The sequence below is a fragment of the Fusarium sambucinum genome, chromosome I, assembly GCF_050947815.1.
Source record: "Fusarium sambucinum isolate potato_lamoka chromosome I, whole genome shotgun sequence".
Classification (NCBI taxonomy): Eukaryota; Fungi; Ascomycota; class Sordariomycetes; order Hypocreales; family Nectriaceae; genus Fusarium; species Fusarium sambucinum.
Genome location: NC_139294.1, coordinates 10160509 through 10176429, shown reverse-complemented (window position 1 = coordinate 10176429; position 15921 = coordinate 10160509). Strand labels below are relative to the sequence as shown.

The 15921-nt window shown below is 48.6% G+C and overlaps 9 protein-coding genes across 9 annotated transcripts; 6 read left to right on the top strand and 3 right to left on the bottom strand.

The window, feature by feature from the left end:
- Positions 1-1264: 1264 nt before the first annotated feature.
- On the top strand, positions 1265-2843 carry FSST1_006012 (uncharacterized protein; the record flags this gene model as incomplete). Its single annotated transcript, XM_083232340.1, has 4 exons — positions 1265-1307; positions 1387-2198; positions 2250-2437; positions 2489-2843. 4 exons carry the CDS (start codon positions 1265-1267, stop codon positions 2841-2843), a joined length of 1398 nt encoding a protein of 465 aa, XP_083089442.1.
- Positions 2844-3296: 453 nt separating this feature from the next.
- FSST1_006011 (ureidoglycolate lyase) lies at positions 3297-4040 on the top strand (the record flags this gene model as incomplete). Its single annotated transcript, XM_083232339.1, has 1 exon — positions 3297-4040. One exon carries the CDS (start codon positions 3297-3299, stop codon positions 4038-4040), a length of 744 nt encoding a protein of 247 aa, XP_083089441.1.
- A 394-nt stretch (positions 4041-4434) lies between these two features.
- Positions 4435-5504, top strand: FSST1_006010 (ureidoglycolate hydrolase-domain-containing protein; the record flags this gene model as incomplete). Its single annotated transcript, XM_083232338.1, has 3 exons — positions 4435-4554; positions 4603-4846; positions 4897-5504. 3 exons carry the CDS (start codon positions 4435-4437, stop codon positions 5502-5504), a joined length of 972 nt encoding a protein of 323 aa, XP_083089440.1.
- A 349-nt stretch (positions 5505-5853) lies between these two features.
- On the bottom strand, positions 5854-6720 carry FSST1_006009 (60S ribosomal protein eL42; the record flags this gene model as incomplete). The annotated part of the gene is made up of 4 exons (XM_083232337.1): positions 5854-5893; positions 5947-6224; positions 6594-6659; positions 6712-6720. The coding sequence occupies 4 exons, from the start codon at positions 6718-6720 to the stop codon at positions 5854-5856; spliced, it is 393 nt and encodes a 130-aa protein (XP_083089439.1).
- Positions 6721-6967: 247 nt separating this feature from the next.
- Positions 6968-8003, top strand: FSST1_006008 (coatomer subunit epsilon; the record flags this gene model as incomplete). Its single annotated transcript, XM_083232336.1, has 4 exons — positions 6968-7361; positions 7418-7560; positions 7609-7847; positions 7895-8003. The coding sequence occupies 4 exons, from the start codon at positions 6968-6970 to the stop codon at positions 8001-8003; spliced, it is 885 nt and encodes a 294-aa protein (XP_083089438.1).
- Positions 8004-8706: 703 nt separating this feature from the next.
- On the bottom strand, positions 8707-9217 carry FSST1_006007 (multiprotein-bridging factor 1; the record flags this gene model as incomplete). The annotated part of the gene is made up of 2 exons (XM_083232335.1): positions 8707-9009; positions 9062-9217. The coding sequence occupies 2 exons, from the start codon at positions 9215-9217 to the stop codon at positions 8707-8709; spliced, it is 459 nt and encodes a 152-aa protein (XP_083089437.1).
- A 929-nt stretch (positions 9218-10146) lies between these two features.
- Positions 10147-12075, top strand: FSST1_006006 (uncharacterized protein; the record flags this gene model as incomplete). Its single annotated transcript, XM_083232334.1, has 3 exons — positions 10147-10588; positions 10649-10740; positions 10783-12075. 3 exons carry the CDS (start codon positions 10147-10149, stop codon positions 12073-12075), a joined length of 1827 nt encoding a protein of 608 aa, XP_083089436.1.
- Positions 12076-13205: 1130 nt separating this feature from the next.
- FSST1_006005 (Mss4-like protein) lies at positions 13206-13730 on the top strand (the record flags this gene model as incomplete). Its single annotated transcript, XM_083232333.1, has 3 exons — positions 13206-13323; positions 13387-13598; positions 13650-13730. 3 exons carry the CDS (start codon positions 13206-13208, stop codon positions 13728-13730), a joined length of 411 nt encoding a protein of 136 aa, XP_083089435.1.
- A 371-nt stretch (positions 13731-14101) lies between these two features.
- On the bottom strand, positions 14102-15427 carry FSST1_006004 (uncharacterized protein; the record flags this gene model as incomplete). Its single annotated transcript, XM_083232332.1, has 2 exons — positions 14102-14799; positions 14854-15427. 2 exons carry the CDS (start codon positions 15425-15427, stop codon positions 14102-14104), a joined length of 1272 nt encoding a protein of 423 aa, XP_083089434.1.
- Between the last annotated feature and the right edge of the window lie 494 nt (positions 15428-15921).

The following is a 15921-nucleotide window of genomic DNA, read 5'->3' as shown; positions in this document are numbered from 1 at the left end:
TATATTTCCGCTAGTGGGCCTTTCGTATACTTAATCATATCGTCCTACACCGTTGTGATTCAATATACGCCAACCTTCATTCCATCAGAAAGCTTGTAGAAGGCCAGCAGCATAACGGCCAAACTATCGGGTCATTGCATCAAAGTTTATGTTATCTTTATGGTTATTCACCTAAGCTTAGGACTGGCTTTACCTAACTACCTGCCACCTGAACCTCTTGAGATGATTCAACGCTGTGGTTTCCACAATCCGAGTAGCATCAAATACTTAACCAGCGTAATTGGTTTAGTGGTAAAATTCTCCGTTGCCATTCAGCAATCATCGGGGAGCCCTGGGTTCGATTCCCAGATTACGCATTTATCTTTTGCCTTTGTGAGGTGATGAGAAGTTCTTTTTGCTGCGTGTTGGTGATGTTTTTGTTTATTGGTATCCGTATATGGTGGTGTTGTGTGATACATGCCATGTTGTGCGGTATGTAAACACTGGCCTTTGATTGGCTGTGATGCAAACCCAAAAGTTGATCAGGGGGAAGGTGCCTGGCTACTGCAGGGTTATCCACTAACCTGATCCCCTGCGCAGCAACAGGAGACGCTAAATAAACTCTATTCAGGTACCGACATCTTATTGATCACTCACGGCTTATGAATTAATCGCAAATTAACGGTGACAACAAAGATAGAGAATACGAGCAATCTATTATTTCACTGTATCACCAACACATCATCTGAAGAAATTCACGTGAATCAATGCCAATAGTAGTACAAGTCTGTTTGAGACCTGCCAAGTTCCTCCAAGAAACCCCTTTCTTCAATTGGAATGAAAGTACAGTCAATCACTGAAGTTTTGCTTGTAATGCTGAACAACCAAACTCTTGGCTAGACAATTTGCAACAAGTATGAACTGCCCCATTGAGCCTGTAATGTGCCACACGCATTTCCGCTTTTATTAAACCATGACCCCTCTTGTGACATTTATCCAAATTGTACATGTAGAATGAGGCCGCCATCACCAATTGCCGTCCTATCTCTTCTCGACCACACTTCAAACAACTGACTAGCGGCGCGCCTCCTTTTTCGGCTTTGTCTCCCTGATTTCCTCGTAAATAAACCACGGGGCAATATCCTCAATTGAGCCTCTTTCATTTGCGGTTGCCTTTTTCCCTAGTTTCCGCTCTGGTTTTCTTCTCCTACATTTCTTTTCTTAATCTGGGTCATCTCTTCTCCATCATCTAATTCCCCCACATTCTCCAGACCGACCCCCAGAAATGTTGCTTCGCAAGCTCGGGCAAGCCTTGGCAGTGACAGCAGGTGAGTTAAACAGATGAATTCTCGTCGCAAGCATCGCAATTCTCGATGCCATTGCTGTTACTAATCATTACTCTCATAGGTATCCTCCCGTTCGCCTTCGCCAAAGACAAAGACGATGGCGGTCAATCCACGTTCGTTTCCCCAGACGGCGATGTAGCTTTTGCCATTGACATTGGCGAGAATCGCGACACCGAAGTCTACTTCAGCCTTCGTGTCAAGAAGAGCCGATCATGGGGTGCTGTTGGTCTCGGAAGCGACGATATGCCTGGAGCTCTGTATCTCATGGTGTACAAGAGCAGTGACAGCGGCAATGTTACATTTTCCCCACGACTTGCCTACGGTCATTATGAACCATATTTCTGGGACGGGATGGATGTCGAAATCCTCAACAATAATACCGGAATCATCGACGATTATATGGTGGTGACAGGCCGTTGCAAGAGCGGATGTCGCAGCTGGCCTTCGCATGGTGGAAACAGAGGATATCTTGATGTTTACTCTGACGACAGCAAGGCCATCTTTGCTTTTGGTCCCAAGGAAGATTTCTACAGCAAGAACGAAGCTGCGCCTCTGAAATACCATGCAGGATACGGCACCTTTTCCATCAACATCGACAGAACGCATGGCAAGTCTGAGATGCCATATATCAGTGATTCAACAAAGGATGTCGGGACCAAGTTTATCTACAGTAAAAAGGCGAAGCCAAACTGGGCATCGCCGCTTCACGGTGTTTTCATGGTCCTGTCGATTGTGTTCCTCATGCCAGTTGGTGTTGTCCTACTGAGATCTGGTGGCTGGGTGAAGTGGCATGCTCTCAACCAGGTCATTGCGACTCTTGGCGTTTTCGCGGGCTTTGGAATTGGCGTTGCAAACAGTTTCTACTATCAACGGGTATGTTGTGTCATCCGCATATTTTTCTGTCTCTAACTAATTTGAAATTAGTCTCGAAGCTTTGATGATCCTCACCAAATAATTGGATTCGTTGTCACTGGTTTATTGCTTGGGCAATTTGGCCTAGGAGTGATGCATCACACTCAATACAAAAAGACTCAAAGCCCTACTCGGTACGGCAGGATCCATCTCTGGGTAGGTCGCATCATCCTGTTCTTCGGTACACTGAACGCATTCATGTGAGTATTTGACAATCCACTTCTTTGGGCGCATCACTAATACACCGTTAGGGGCTTCACATTCGCTCTGAACCGAAGATTCGGCATGCTTCTCGCTCTCCTCATCATCTTCATCTGTATCACCAGCCTGATCTTGATTTATGGTCGTCGATATCTGGACAAGCGTCGTCTGGGTCCCCGAGGTCCCGGTCTGGCAGGTCCTCAGCAGTACGCCCCGCCCCCATGGAGACAACCTCCTCAAAACACTGGCTACCCATCCGATCCTCCGCCAGGATATCAGCCACCATCAAACCAAGGTCTTGGTGATGTATCACCCGCGATGCAGTCACCTTCACCATGGCAGTCGCACAAAGATGAGGACGATATGAATCTGGGACGTGAGCAGAGACCGAGGGAGTTTTCTTAGGAGTTTTGTCTGGGAGCAGTTTTGGCGTTCAGGCCCTGTATGACATGAATATGAAGAAATCAGTTGTTTTTACTCGTTATACCTAAGAAAAAGCAAATGATATCTCAACACAATTTGATTTCTGCTTGTGATGAAATGAGAACCAGTGTCTGATGGTTCAGGGTAGGCGAGAGGCAATTTTATTCAAGGCCGGAATTGACTTACCTATATAATAGTCATGAATTCATCTAGTCCCTTAGAATTATATTGTGGTTGTTGCTTATATTTTCTTATGTTTTCAGCTGTATCTAGATATCTTTATCAAGTAGCTGCAGCATTATGTTGCTTTCGGAATTGATAGCCGACGTCGGACATGTACCACAAATTGGCTCAACCACAAGTGTCTTACCAGCAACTCCTCTCACAACATTCATCACTCACATTACACAAAAGCGGGAATCTCGAAACATCATCATGTCAGTCAAAGCCAACGTCGGAAACCTGAGCCTCAGGATCAAGACTATTCCTCTCACACAAGAAGAATTCGCGCCTTTCGGAGACGTGGTCTACAACCCTCGACCTAACCTTCTTCCTTCTAAATACGCATCTCAGGGCGGACATCTCCCATACAGCGGCACGTCGGCCAACCAAGGAACAGCAATTCGTTATGCCGATGTTAGCAAGCCTCAGGATCTTCTCTCGCAAGCCCCCAGCAAAGATGGTCGATTGATCATGAGCCAATTCGTCTGTGAAGCACGAAGCTTGGCACCTGCAAAGGATGACCCAACCCAGGATGAGTTCGCCGTCAACATTCTCGAGCGCCACCCTTTCACTTCTCAGACCTTTGCTCCCCTGGCTTCCACTGCTTCGAGCTACCTGGTCATCGTGGCTCCCACTCTGCCCCCGTCTTCCCAAGATGAGGGTCTCCCCGTGCCAAGCGGTGAGGGCCTACCTGGTAGAGGACTGCCTGACCTCAAGGGTCTGCGCGCTTTCATAGCAACGGACAAACAGGCTGTAACCTATGCTGCTGGCACGTGGCATGCCCCGATGGTGGCTTTGGGAAGAAAAGAAACGACTCTAGATTTCTTGGTTGTTCAATTCTCCAGTGGAGTTGATATTCAAGATTGTCAAATTGTCACTTTTGAGGGGCATGCCTCCAAGGATGCTGATATTAAGGTGCGCCTTCCGCGAAGCGGAAATATTGTCGCGAAGCTATAGCTGAAAGAAGACTGGCGATATTCGAGGACTAGCAACTGCGTAATTGAATGGTGGCTGAGTACAAAAACTTAACATGTAATTTAAAATATAGACCCCATTTACAAACAACTGACTTGCCCACGATATTGATGCCCTGTCAAGATTGTTTCACTAATCTCGAAATAATCGAGCTGAAATTTGGCCATGACTCTATGCTAAGATAAGTACGAGGAGACAAGAATAGTTCTCTCATTAATAGGCAAACATGAGCTTAGTCATCGTGCATTCCAGACATGCCACGATAGACAAAAAACGGTTCTTATAGCTGCTGGTTGGCCCTTTGAGATTCAGTTCAGAAACTCAACTCAGAATTGATAACACAACAGGTTATAACAGTCTTCTACCTAGAGCCAAGATGGTAGCTCAATTCGAATTGGTCGAGGCCCGCAACAAGCTGGAGGATCTCTCCGGAATCCAGCTCAAGTCAGGCGAGAACCCATACAATGCACTTATCAAGGCATGCAGCGACGACGTTGTAAGTGGTATTTTCTGCTGAATGACTGTCGTAAACTTACCAGATCAGGCTGAGATTCAAACCCTCTACTCGGTGCATAGGACCAAGCGAAACGCTCAACAGGCAGAGAAGTTCTTGGCTGCTGGCTTTGAGGAGCTCATCATTGATCAGACCCTCCTCAGGCTTGAAGACCCAACGGTAGAGCCAGGGTTCCTTGATAGTAGGAATTGCTTGGTATTCTGGGCCCGCCCTCCGGATCATGTCATTCGATTGGCTGCCAAGGTGAACGAGATGTTGAAGAAGGCCGCACCAAGTGAGAGCATTTTAACTTCAACTGATTGTATAGTGCTAACAATCCAAAAGGTGTCTGGCTTATGCCTTCACATAGAATGCACTTGACGGCACTCGAGGTTGCCTTCTCAAAGACTCCTCAGGAAATCGCTGCCTATGTTCACACCCTAAGGCCATCTATTCCTGAGATCGTCAACTACCCGTACTCACACAGATCTCGTCTTGTTAAGCCTATGGTGTCCTACGATTTGTCTGCGTTTGCTCTTTCATTTCTCCCTGCCTCAGGTGAACCATTGCTCTCGCCACCTCTTACTGAGCCTGTCGAAACAGAAGGTATCACGCAGGGAGACAGCTACACTTACCACCACCTCCGTCGGGATGTCTATGATAAGGTTCAGGAGGGCGGTGTTGTCGTTGCTTCAAGGTACCAAGTTCCTAGTGCACACATCACGCTTGGACGGTATTTGAACCATGATGATCATGACACACCAGAGAAGAGGGCGAACTGGGTCAAGGCCATCGACGAGATCAATGCATGGCTCGAGAAGGAGGTCTGGGATAACCCGAACTCCGAGTACAACGGCGAATGGCTTGTCGGTCATGAGCGAGGACTTGACGCGCGAAACGGTACGCTGTGGTACGGAGGCGGCAAGACCATCATGCTGGGAGAGGGGTTTTAGAGTATGTTGCGTATTAGACCTATAGACCTATACACCGTTGCTGTTTTGAAGTTGCTGAACCATAACCATGACTCATAAGCCGCCCCTCCCCTCACCCATCCTGAGCGATGCTGAGGGGTAATGACTCAACGAATAAATCTTGCTCATCACCGGGTAGGCATATTCTTGCGCTGTGCTTTTGAAAGTTGTGTTGGTGCAACACAGAGGTTTTTTCTTTTCATTCATTCCCTATGAAACATGCCTCAAACCGAGGGCGTGTACCTCCTTTCGCCTGTGTCCATCCATGATTCCCAAATGCCGCCGAGGTAAGCATAGAAATGGTGACCCTGAGACCCCAAACACAAAGCACTTAGAAAACGAGAGCAGCACCCTTTGTCTTCTTGTCACCACTGTAGTCATTGTTAGCCTTGTCGCAATCCATAAGTCCCAGTAGTTCACGTACCCAAGCTCGAAGTGCTTGCATCGCTTCAGCGCCAACTGGAGCTTGGTCTTGCACTTGACACACTCCAATCGAAGGACAACCTTCTTGGTGGTCTTGGCCTTCTTGTGGAAGACGGGCTTGGTCTGACCACCGTAACCGGACTGCTTGCGGTCATATCGACGCTTACCCTGGGCGAACAGGGAGGCCTTTCCAGCCTTGTACTGGGTGACCTTGTGCTGGGTGTGCTTGCGGCACTCCTTGCCCTTGCAGTAGGTGTTACGGGTCTTGGGAATGTTGACCTGTGGGATCCAGTGTGTTAGCCATCTGGTCATGCTCGAGTGTCAAGACCTCTATTAGATCTTGCCATGCCGTCGTCCGTCGCCCGAGACAGTTTTGGAAGAAAGGGTTGAATCGTCGGAAATGTTTCGAAATGGCGCAATAGCATGACAGCTGAGTTGTCGTCGGCGATCGAAGATGAGGCGTTGCTTGTGTTTTCGAAAATCGTGTCCCCTCGCTTTTCAAAATTTCATCCCACTTTCTCCAATATTACTGTCATCGTGCGGGCGGTCGACGGGCGCATGGCGGGAGGCAATGGCATTGCATCTTTTGACAAGAGTGCTGATGCTATTGCCGACTCTGATCAAAGGCTTTAGACTGATGCGACGTACCATTTTGACGACGATGTGCGGTGCCGTTCGTTGGGTGTGTTTGGTGATGCAAGTTCCAAAGACTGACTAAAATTGGGGGGTTTTGGTTATTTCGAAGTTTGTGGGCAGCCGACCCTACCTGCCCCATTTGGGCGGGCACTCGCTTGCACCAAGCCACATTTGGAGCCTGATATATAGGGCTGCCATGATCGGCGCCTCATCTTCGTGAGGCTAAGGGGAAGTACGTACTTTTGAAGCTCACCCCACGAAAGGACAGACAACGGCCCCACCTCGGATTGAATCTCAGGCGCATCACCAAGGTGTTCTCAAGGGACATTTCCAGGGACAACACTTATACGCAATTGTAAAGAATTATACAAGCAAAAACCGTCAAAATGGACCCTTACTCTACCGAAGGCGAATTGATCAATATCCACAGCCACTTCCATCAGGGCCAGTACCAGGAAGTTGTCGACTTCGATACCTCGTCCTTCTCCCCTGATAACGCCGTGCCCGTTCGCGTCCTAGTTCTCCGAGCTCGACTGGCTCTTGGCCAAGCAGAAGATGTCCTCGACGAAGTGAAGGGTGAATCTGAGCCCGAGCTTCAGGCTCTTGGTGCTCTTGCTGAGCTAAACTTGGGCAAGACCGATTCCGCAGTTCAGACGATCGAGACGCTTGCGTCTTCAGCCGCCGACAACACAACGGTGCAGGTTATTGGAGGAACAGTTCTTCAAGCTGCTGGAAAGTCCGAGGAGGCCCTTGCTCTCCTTACCCAACATCAGGGAAGCCGTATGGAAACCTCAAGCTTAGCTATGCTCAGGATTATGCTGACCGCTATTATCCAGTCGACGCAGTCTCCCTTATTGTTCAGATTCACTTGCAACAAAACCGAACCGACCTCGCCCTGAAGGAAGTCTCCGCTGCACGACGATGGGCTCAAGATAGCCTTTTGGTCAACTTGGCCGAGTCTTGGGTTGGATTGAGAGTGGTAAGCATGGCACAACTGCTAGTGACGCCTTTTACTAAGACGATATAGGGTGGTGAGAAGTACCAGCAGGCTTTTTACGTCTATGAGGAGCTTGCCCAAGCTCCCTCAACTTCGTCAGTACGCAGCCTTGTTTCGCAAGCTGTCTGCGAATTGCACCTTGGCCGAACAGAAGAGGCACAGGCTGCCCTGGATCAGGCTTTGGAGAAGGACGCCAACAACGCTGATGCCATCGCCAACTTGCTCGTTCTCAACGTCATCACTGGCAGCAAGTCCGATGAGTTTACACAGTAAGTTCTACTCTAATACACAATAATCTGATACTTACGTCTCGCAGGAAACTCCAGAGCGCCAAGCCTGACCACCAGTTCCTGGCCGACTTGGAAGAGAAGAGCGCCCTGTTTGACAGAGCCGCTACAAAGTACAGCCCCAAGGTTTCAGCATAATTTTGAACTTGGGTGTATGAATTGCTAGATTTAATGATGGGCACATGGTTGATAGAAGAATTGTATCCCTTAGCGACGAGTATCGAGATCTTGTGTATGTGTTGCGCCGTAACAGCTGGCAAATGGCGTATGTAGTATCTCTATCTTTATGAGAAGCCGGGGAAGGGTCACGATGATGGAAATAGAACAAAAAGTCATTTTTACTACCAGGCTGACTCCTCAAAATCTGATACTATCAACCTATCGTGGTTTAGTTCTTATTCGTGGCTCTGACTATATCTATGCCTCCACTTGTGCAGCTTCCAACGGCAACTTTGTATGGTATCATTAGTATGGAGCAAAACGACCACAGATTGTGAGACCTATGAATGCGCGCACCGAAATGGTCATGCGAACAAGAACGAAACAGGCCACAAGGTCATGATGCATGAGGATATTTCATTCGGTTGAGCGGGCTAATTTACCTCGCTCATGAGTTAAGAAACCAGAACACCCATAATATGAGGAGTCCATTCTTTCTATCGCCGTGAATCCCAAAGACCCATCATAAAAAAAGAAGTTCATGTACCCATTGTCATAAACGCATCGTGACGGCCCACACGAAACTCCCATATTTCCCAGCCAAGATATCATCATTCGCTAACGCTCGACTCGGCTCTGAAGCCTTGTTACAAATATTTCCCTTGAATCAGGCATGAATTGATCATTTCTTCTTGTTAGGGAACTTGGGAGCACCAATGTCGGTGCCTCGCAGCTTGACATTGAGTACGCGCTCCATAGCGCCGAGCACCTTCTGGTCGGGGGCGGCGCTACCTCGCTCGAAATCGGCGACGATAGCCTGGGTGGTGTTGCAGCGGGTAGCGAGATCCTTCTGGGTCATCTTGGGCTCGATCTGCTGTCGAGCCTTTGCGATGACGTCGCCAACAGTCTTGCCGATGGTGTTGGGCTTGATGATGTCGTCGGATCGGTCAACTTTGGTCATACGCTGACCCTCTGGTGCGGAACCCTTTGTAATGTGTTAGTGACGAATGGAGTATAGATGGATTCGTTGTACATACAGCGTTGGCAGAAGAGAACTTCTTCTCGGTGCTGAGACCACCAGCTCGTTGGGCAGCGTTGAGAGCAGCCTTTCCTCGGACGACGGTCTCTCGCTGAGCATTGCCGGGGCCACGAGCGCGGCTGCCGATCTTGGTTGCGGTGTCCCAGTCATCCATTTTGAAGTTTGTGTTGTGGTTTAGAAAATGTATATAGGTGGCCGAAAGTGGTGTGTAAGTCGAAAGGATTGAAGATGAGAAAGAAGTGTTGTTTGTTGCGTGAGTGAGAATGTAATATCGATCGAGCTGGGTTCCGGGCGACAAAGAATTTATGGAGAAGGTGATGGAATGGGTGGAGGGGCTCGAGGGGGCACTGAGTCAATCGGCGGGGGGTTATAATTGGCACCGTGCATCGGTGGCCTCTTCTCGGGCTGCCCCCTGGGGCTTACTACATGCTGCGCCCATCGCGACACGACGATAAGGCTGCTTTGCCCTGGAAATGACAGTGCGACAGCGGCAGACTCAGGTAGGTGTGAAAGGTTTGTTTCGCACCGCCACTGGTGGCTTATTCGCTCGCCTCTTCAGTCCATGGAAGGTGCTAGACGTCTGCCGGGACGGGACTCTTCCATTTTTCTGCAGGGTTTGATCTTAAAGACGGCTTGTCCGGCCGGGCTGGGAGTTTAGGATCTGCTCAGGCCGGTATGACTGTTCGTTAGAGAGAAATATTTAATCAATGACGACAAAGCGGGACTATCAGAAAGTGACACGTTCATGCTCAATGTTGCGCATCTTCCGTCCATAATTTTATGCATATATATTTGTGTTGTCCATTGATATTCCATCATTGATGACTAAACATCATTTTCGACATTGCAGCTGCGACGCTCACTGGTTGTCATGTAGATTCAGTGTCCATTACAGGCAATCTACCTTGATGGACACCATCAGAACCTCGGCACGTCCTGTGTAGCTAATTATTCGACTGAAATCATTTTGAATATTGGAATCATCATTCCCCTCTTCACTCTCTCGTGTATACTCTCGTCTTTGCAGGCTGGGAGTTTTCCATTCACTTCATTAACAGACATGCCCTACCCTTGACCTTGCTTATGGACGGCTTGTCTGGGGACTCGACTCTTCTGTCAGTCATCCTCCTCGCTGACTTTATTGACCGAGTTGCCGAAAGATGGTTGTATTTCTTGACCATTGCCTCGATCACATGGCTGTACCATTCCCTGACGGGCAGCCCTGATGGTTGGCTTACCCCGGGCTTCATAGCTTGGAAGCACTCGGCGGTCACCGTCATCTCGCGATATATCGGCCTGAATCAACTATCTCTTATCACAATCATCGCTGCGGCAACGTGCTTCTTTGGATATCATATCCTGCAATGGCTGGTACCCGGGACCAATGGTGGCCGAACTGGCGATCCTCGACCAATGCTAATACCTAGCCGGATAACACACTCTCGGTTGTTTCCCAAGCAGCATTCGTTTTCTTATCAATATCTTACTATTGGCGTTTCAGTAGACTCTACGGGGAATGTCGATAGTATGATATCAATCGATAGGCCTACATCAACCTGGTTGTCGAGTTTACTAATACCAAAAGTTTGGTTCAGTATAGATGCTGCTGATCATTTTCAACGACAACCTTCATACAACGGGTTGCGTGGCAAGCTGGACTCTTATCTAAAATCCGAGGTTCGTGGCTACATGGCAGCTCGACTGGCTCCGAACTGACAGCAACAGCATGTTGACCCATCGCAATATCCTCATGCTTACCTTGTGACCCCACCGCGGCTCCTCGGATTTGGCTACAGCCCAGCATCGTTTTGGTTCTTGTACTCTCAAGACAAGGTGTTTTCGGCAATCATCGCCGAGATGCACAACATTTTTGGGGAGAGACATTCCTATTTCGCCGCTCCAAACTTCGAGGCCGAGGCCAAGCATATCCAGGATGGAAACTTGGATAATCAAGAGCTTAAACCTGCCCAAGTAAATGCAATGGTGCAAAAGGAATTCCATATCTCACCCTTCAATTCTCGCAAAGGGTCCTACTCGATACTTGCAAGCGATCCTCTTGGTCCTGAGATGTGCGGGTTTCGTGGACTCGACATCACTATCAATCTCTTCTCGTCCAAAGGCTATAAAAAGCTTGTGGCAAAGTTGGTTTCCGAGAATTGGGCAATTGACCCACGCGAGATGAGTGTTACCCAGAAGGTCGGCTTCATTTTGAATTGGTTTGGGTCAGCAGTTGCTACCTTCCCTCGATTTATCAAGGAGTCTGCCGTTCTTTTGTTCAGACATAATCTTCACGTTTGGTACCGACCCGAGCCTCGCAAAAATAGCATGGGGCGGTCAAGTAGCGATGTCGAGAAAGTTCTTGAAAGAGTATTTCGCGCATATCTCCGGAGTCTTGTTGAGCAATCGGGTATACCAGTTGTTGTTCGATACACACCTAGCGGAGATGCTGAAGTCTCTGAAGAGATCTTGAGATCACCTTCGGCAACCGATTCAAGCGAATCCGCAAAAGAGATCAAGATCAAGATTCTGACACCAGCCTTTTATTCACGGTTTGTTCATTATGCGCATGATTCAGAGGCTGTTTTCTGTGAGCTTGCTGAAAGCTGCACATTTTGGACTGACAAGCCCGAGCAATTGACAAATATATTCTTGAAGAAGGGATCGCCATTTCTTCACGCCTCGAGCCTCGTCGAATATGTTTGGTTTCAGCTTATCAAGACTATGAGACGCCTACCCCGAAAAATCGAAAGACCTTTGACATCTGCAGACAAATCGTCATCCCTGGCTTCTGGCATCGACATTCGAGGCTTTCGCATCTCATCTATGGACGCATTTGTACTTGGGCAAGAAGATGCCAGAGTGAAGAAAGCGTACAGAACGGCAGTCCTTCGAGTATTCGTGGCCGATCGCATCACTCTTGGTAGTACGACCGTGCTTGGCATGATGGAGCTTCTTGGTAGAGCGGGCATCTCATGGGCTCTAGCGTCTCTTATCGCTCATGGCTTCTCATGATGAGCGTATAGTTGTTGGTGAAGGTCCCTGGGGACTCAACACTTCACAATGGGAGAGAGGAGAAACCTGTGATTCACAGCACTGATACGTATGTACTTTTTCATGCTTTGCGTGCAAAGAACTGCGCTTTGACCGACGCTTGATACGCTTGATACGACCATAGGAACAGGCTAAACTGGCGTCTCGAGATCCTTCACGTCAGCCAATCAGCATCACGAACTTTGAAGCCCCAGTGTTGAGCTCTCCACTGCCCCGCGACTTTCATCATCGTTTTGATTGAGCAGTGAGAGAGCTTGGTCAAGCTTGTGTCCTTTGTCCGAACAGAAGTCAATGGCTACACTAGGAATTCCTCCGGTACTGTAATTGTCAGAATGGGTCTTACTGCAACCGAACGATACTACGACGCTCATATAGAAAAGCTCAATCCGCGAATATCGAACCATTCTAATTCCAAATACTGTCCGCATAAGCCCCGCTTGGTCAACCTGCAGGCTGGTCCCCGAAGAATTACAAATTCCTCAGTCAACGTCACACGGCACTTTGTTTACAAGGGGCGCCCAACGAGCTAAGGCTGACGATTTGAGATAATGATACGCATGCATATACGCCAATGGGACAACGCTACATGTTGATAATGTCCCGACGGTCCGAGTATCTGGAATTGATCGATGCTTTTGGTTTCATGGCTTGTCAAGCACTTCATGATATCGTCAATGGAGTTTAGGCTATGTTGGCTTTTGGTTAAGCTCTACTATGGTCCCGTCAACGCATGACATAACTATACAGGCATTGTAAACAAATGCTGTCTCGTACAGTCGTACTCAAATATGCAGCTCCAGTTTAGAAAGACAACACACCCCTAAGCTGAAGATCTTGTCCAACGTCATCCAATCACCGCCCCACCAACAAAGGCTTTCCCTGTTCATCATACCGTCACCCTTAACATTTGCCAACAGGAGTTCGGGACTTGCCTTTACCCCGCTACGACCCCTCATAGAGCTTTCGAGAGCTCCTTATAAGCTTTAAAAAGCCCGTCCTCTCCCAGACTCGAAAGTGGTGTTAGTCCATACATTCATCACCGACTTTGAACAACCCACCAGCCTGCCACTCTATATTCCAAATCTTTCACAATGCCTCTCTCCGGACACTGCCTCTGCAAAGCCGTCACCTACAAGGTCGACGATGAGCCTCTCGTTGTAGGCTACGACCACTGTGACGACTGCCAGCGTCAGAGCGGTTCCACCTACTGTAAGACTCCCTTTCCCTGGATACGCGGTCCGAACAATTGAACAAAGCTAACATCGTCTTCAGCTCTTGTTGCTGTTGTCAAGAAGGACAAGCTCACCATCAACGGCCCCGTCAAGACCTACTCCGGCACCAAGGGCTCTTCTGGCAACATTGTCCACCGTCTCTTCTGCTCCGAGTGCGGTTCTCCCATTGCCCACGACCCCGATGCCGCCCCTGAGATTATCGCTCTGAAGGCTGGTACTCTTGATACTGAGATCAAGAAGAACCTCAAGCCTGTGAGTAACATCGATATATGACCAACTAGCAATAACTAACATTTACTACAGGATACCGAGATCTGGACCGTCGGAAAGCTGCCTTTCTGCCAGGAGCACCTTGCCAAGCCCTTCAAGCACATGCCCGAGTAAGGAATGAAGCGTCAGGATATGATGATAATGATGATGAGTCGTTAAGAGGAGGTCCAGTGCCTGAAAATAACACAGTAAAAGATAAAAATTACCTCACAAACATTCCATACTTGCCAGCGAGATAGGTGACTAAACCACAACCTTAATTATTATGTGAGCAAAGCAATTGCACAGTAAACAATCATATTTGCATCTCCATATCTTGTTGCTATAATAATAAAAAGCCATACAGGCGATATAATTCTGCCACTGTGTTACAAGGGTATCTAACTATTGTATCTTGCTATCATAAAAACGTTGAATCTATCTCTCGTCAAACTCATACTCCTTTCCTTTTCCCAGACTCCATTTCAATGTCGTAGCCACCAAGCTTATGCAAGCACAATACCCACAAACATCATGACAGCCGTAGCCATCATGACTGCGGGATTCACATGCCCAGCGCCAGCAGCTTCAGGGAATGCCTTCTGCAAACGACCAGTTTCGCTGGCAACCTCTGTAAAACAACTTGCTGTACCGCACTCGTAACCGTCAGGGCAGCATCCAGCCACAGGACCGGCGTCTCTACCACAGAGAAACCACCCATCTGCGCATGTGGATGCGGGGCCGGGAGCAGGCGGCGCATCAGTTGCGAGAACGACGATTGTCGCGCCGTCGGTGACGATGGTCGTTGAAGGAGCCGGGCAATTGTGCGTATCACAGTTTCGATCGGTTCGGCAGCAACCGCCGCCGTGAGTTGCAAGACAGCCATAGAAGCCTGTGGGACATCCTGTTTGTGTATCTTCGTCTTCAGATGAGGTGGTTACAGAAGTGCCGGTTGGACGATAAGGTGCAATGCCAGTGACGGAGCCCGTAGCTGTCGTAGGTGCAGTTGTGCCTTCCGTCTCCGTCTCCGTCTCCGTCTCCGTTTCTGTCTCAGCCTCGGAGACTGTCGAAGGCTCTTCTTCTGACGTTGTCTCAGCTTCTGTCTCGTTAGTAGGTTCCACTGTAGGCTCTTCAGTTGTCTCTTGTGCGACTGTGGTCGACGCTTGGGTTGTGCTTGTCGGGGTTGCAGCAGCACTTGGAACACCTGTTTACAGTCAGTACCGACCTAGGAGCAGAGCGCGAGTGCATTTTCACTTACATCCAAGCCCTTGACATACATATCCTGGAATACAGCATCCACCGCCGAGCTCTTCTGGGCAACTTGCGGCTTCAGATGGACACGACCCAACACCTCCATCACATGAAGCCCCATCAGGACAACATGCGACGCCTCCAGCCACACTGTCTCCGACATCTACACAGTATGTTCCTTCCTGACAACATTTGACCTCTGGGTCGATGTTAGAGCAGATGTTCATCCCCTTAGGACAAGACGATCTTCTCTGCAGCAACGCCAATGCCTCTGCGGCACGCCGTAACATGCTGTCCCGAGATTCTTCGCTATGAGGGGCAAATGCTGGACGATAGAACCGTTCCGTGCCGTTGAGTTTTAAGAGTTCGTCATCCTGGTTATCTAGGAACGATATCGCAGCGGCGGCAGCATCGCGGGGAGAGAGGATTTGCAACGGCGCAAATGCGAGATGCTCACGGAGGAGTTTGTCGTTGGAACCGGGAGCGAGCTTCTTGATAGCCGTTGGTGAACTGGAGTCTGCAACAGCTTGTGGAGGCAGCAAAGCGGCGAGAGAAAACACTACTGTAGATATAGGCCGCATTTTCGTATACTCAGTGACTTAAGTTGAAGAATAATCCAAGAACTCAGTGAGTTGTCACAGCTGTATCTTGGCTGAAGTGTTGGCGGTGAAATATGAAATACGAGGCTCTTACACCGCCACACAATACCCAATGACCCGTTGTTAGGCGAAATGTCGCCTATATAGAAATCGATGCAAAGTGAATGCTGAATGAGTTGGCAAGTTGAAAATGTGAGGGGAAGAGAGGAAGTGAGGCCGCTATACAGGCTTGCCTGGGGTATGACAACTTGGACTTATTCCCAGTTGGGCAACTTGTAAACAAATTCGGTGGCTGGGAGACGGCTAAGTGAAGATATGACGAGCTAAAGATGGTTGTCAAATTGAGAGGCAAACCTTGGAAATTACCCTGGAATCTTCCTCATAATATAAAAATACTGTTATAGTAATGAACTAATAATAGCCATGAAAGCCTGGCAAGACTCCAGCGATTAAAGTTGAAGTCATGATCATGATGG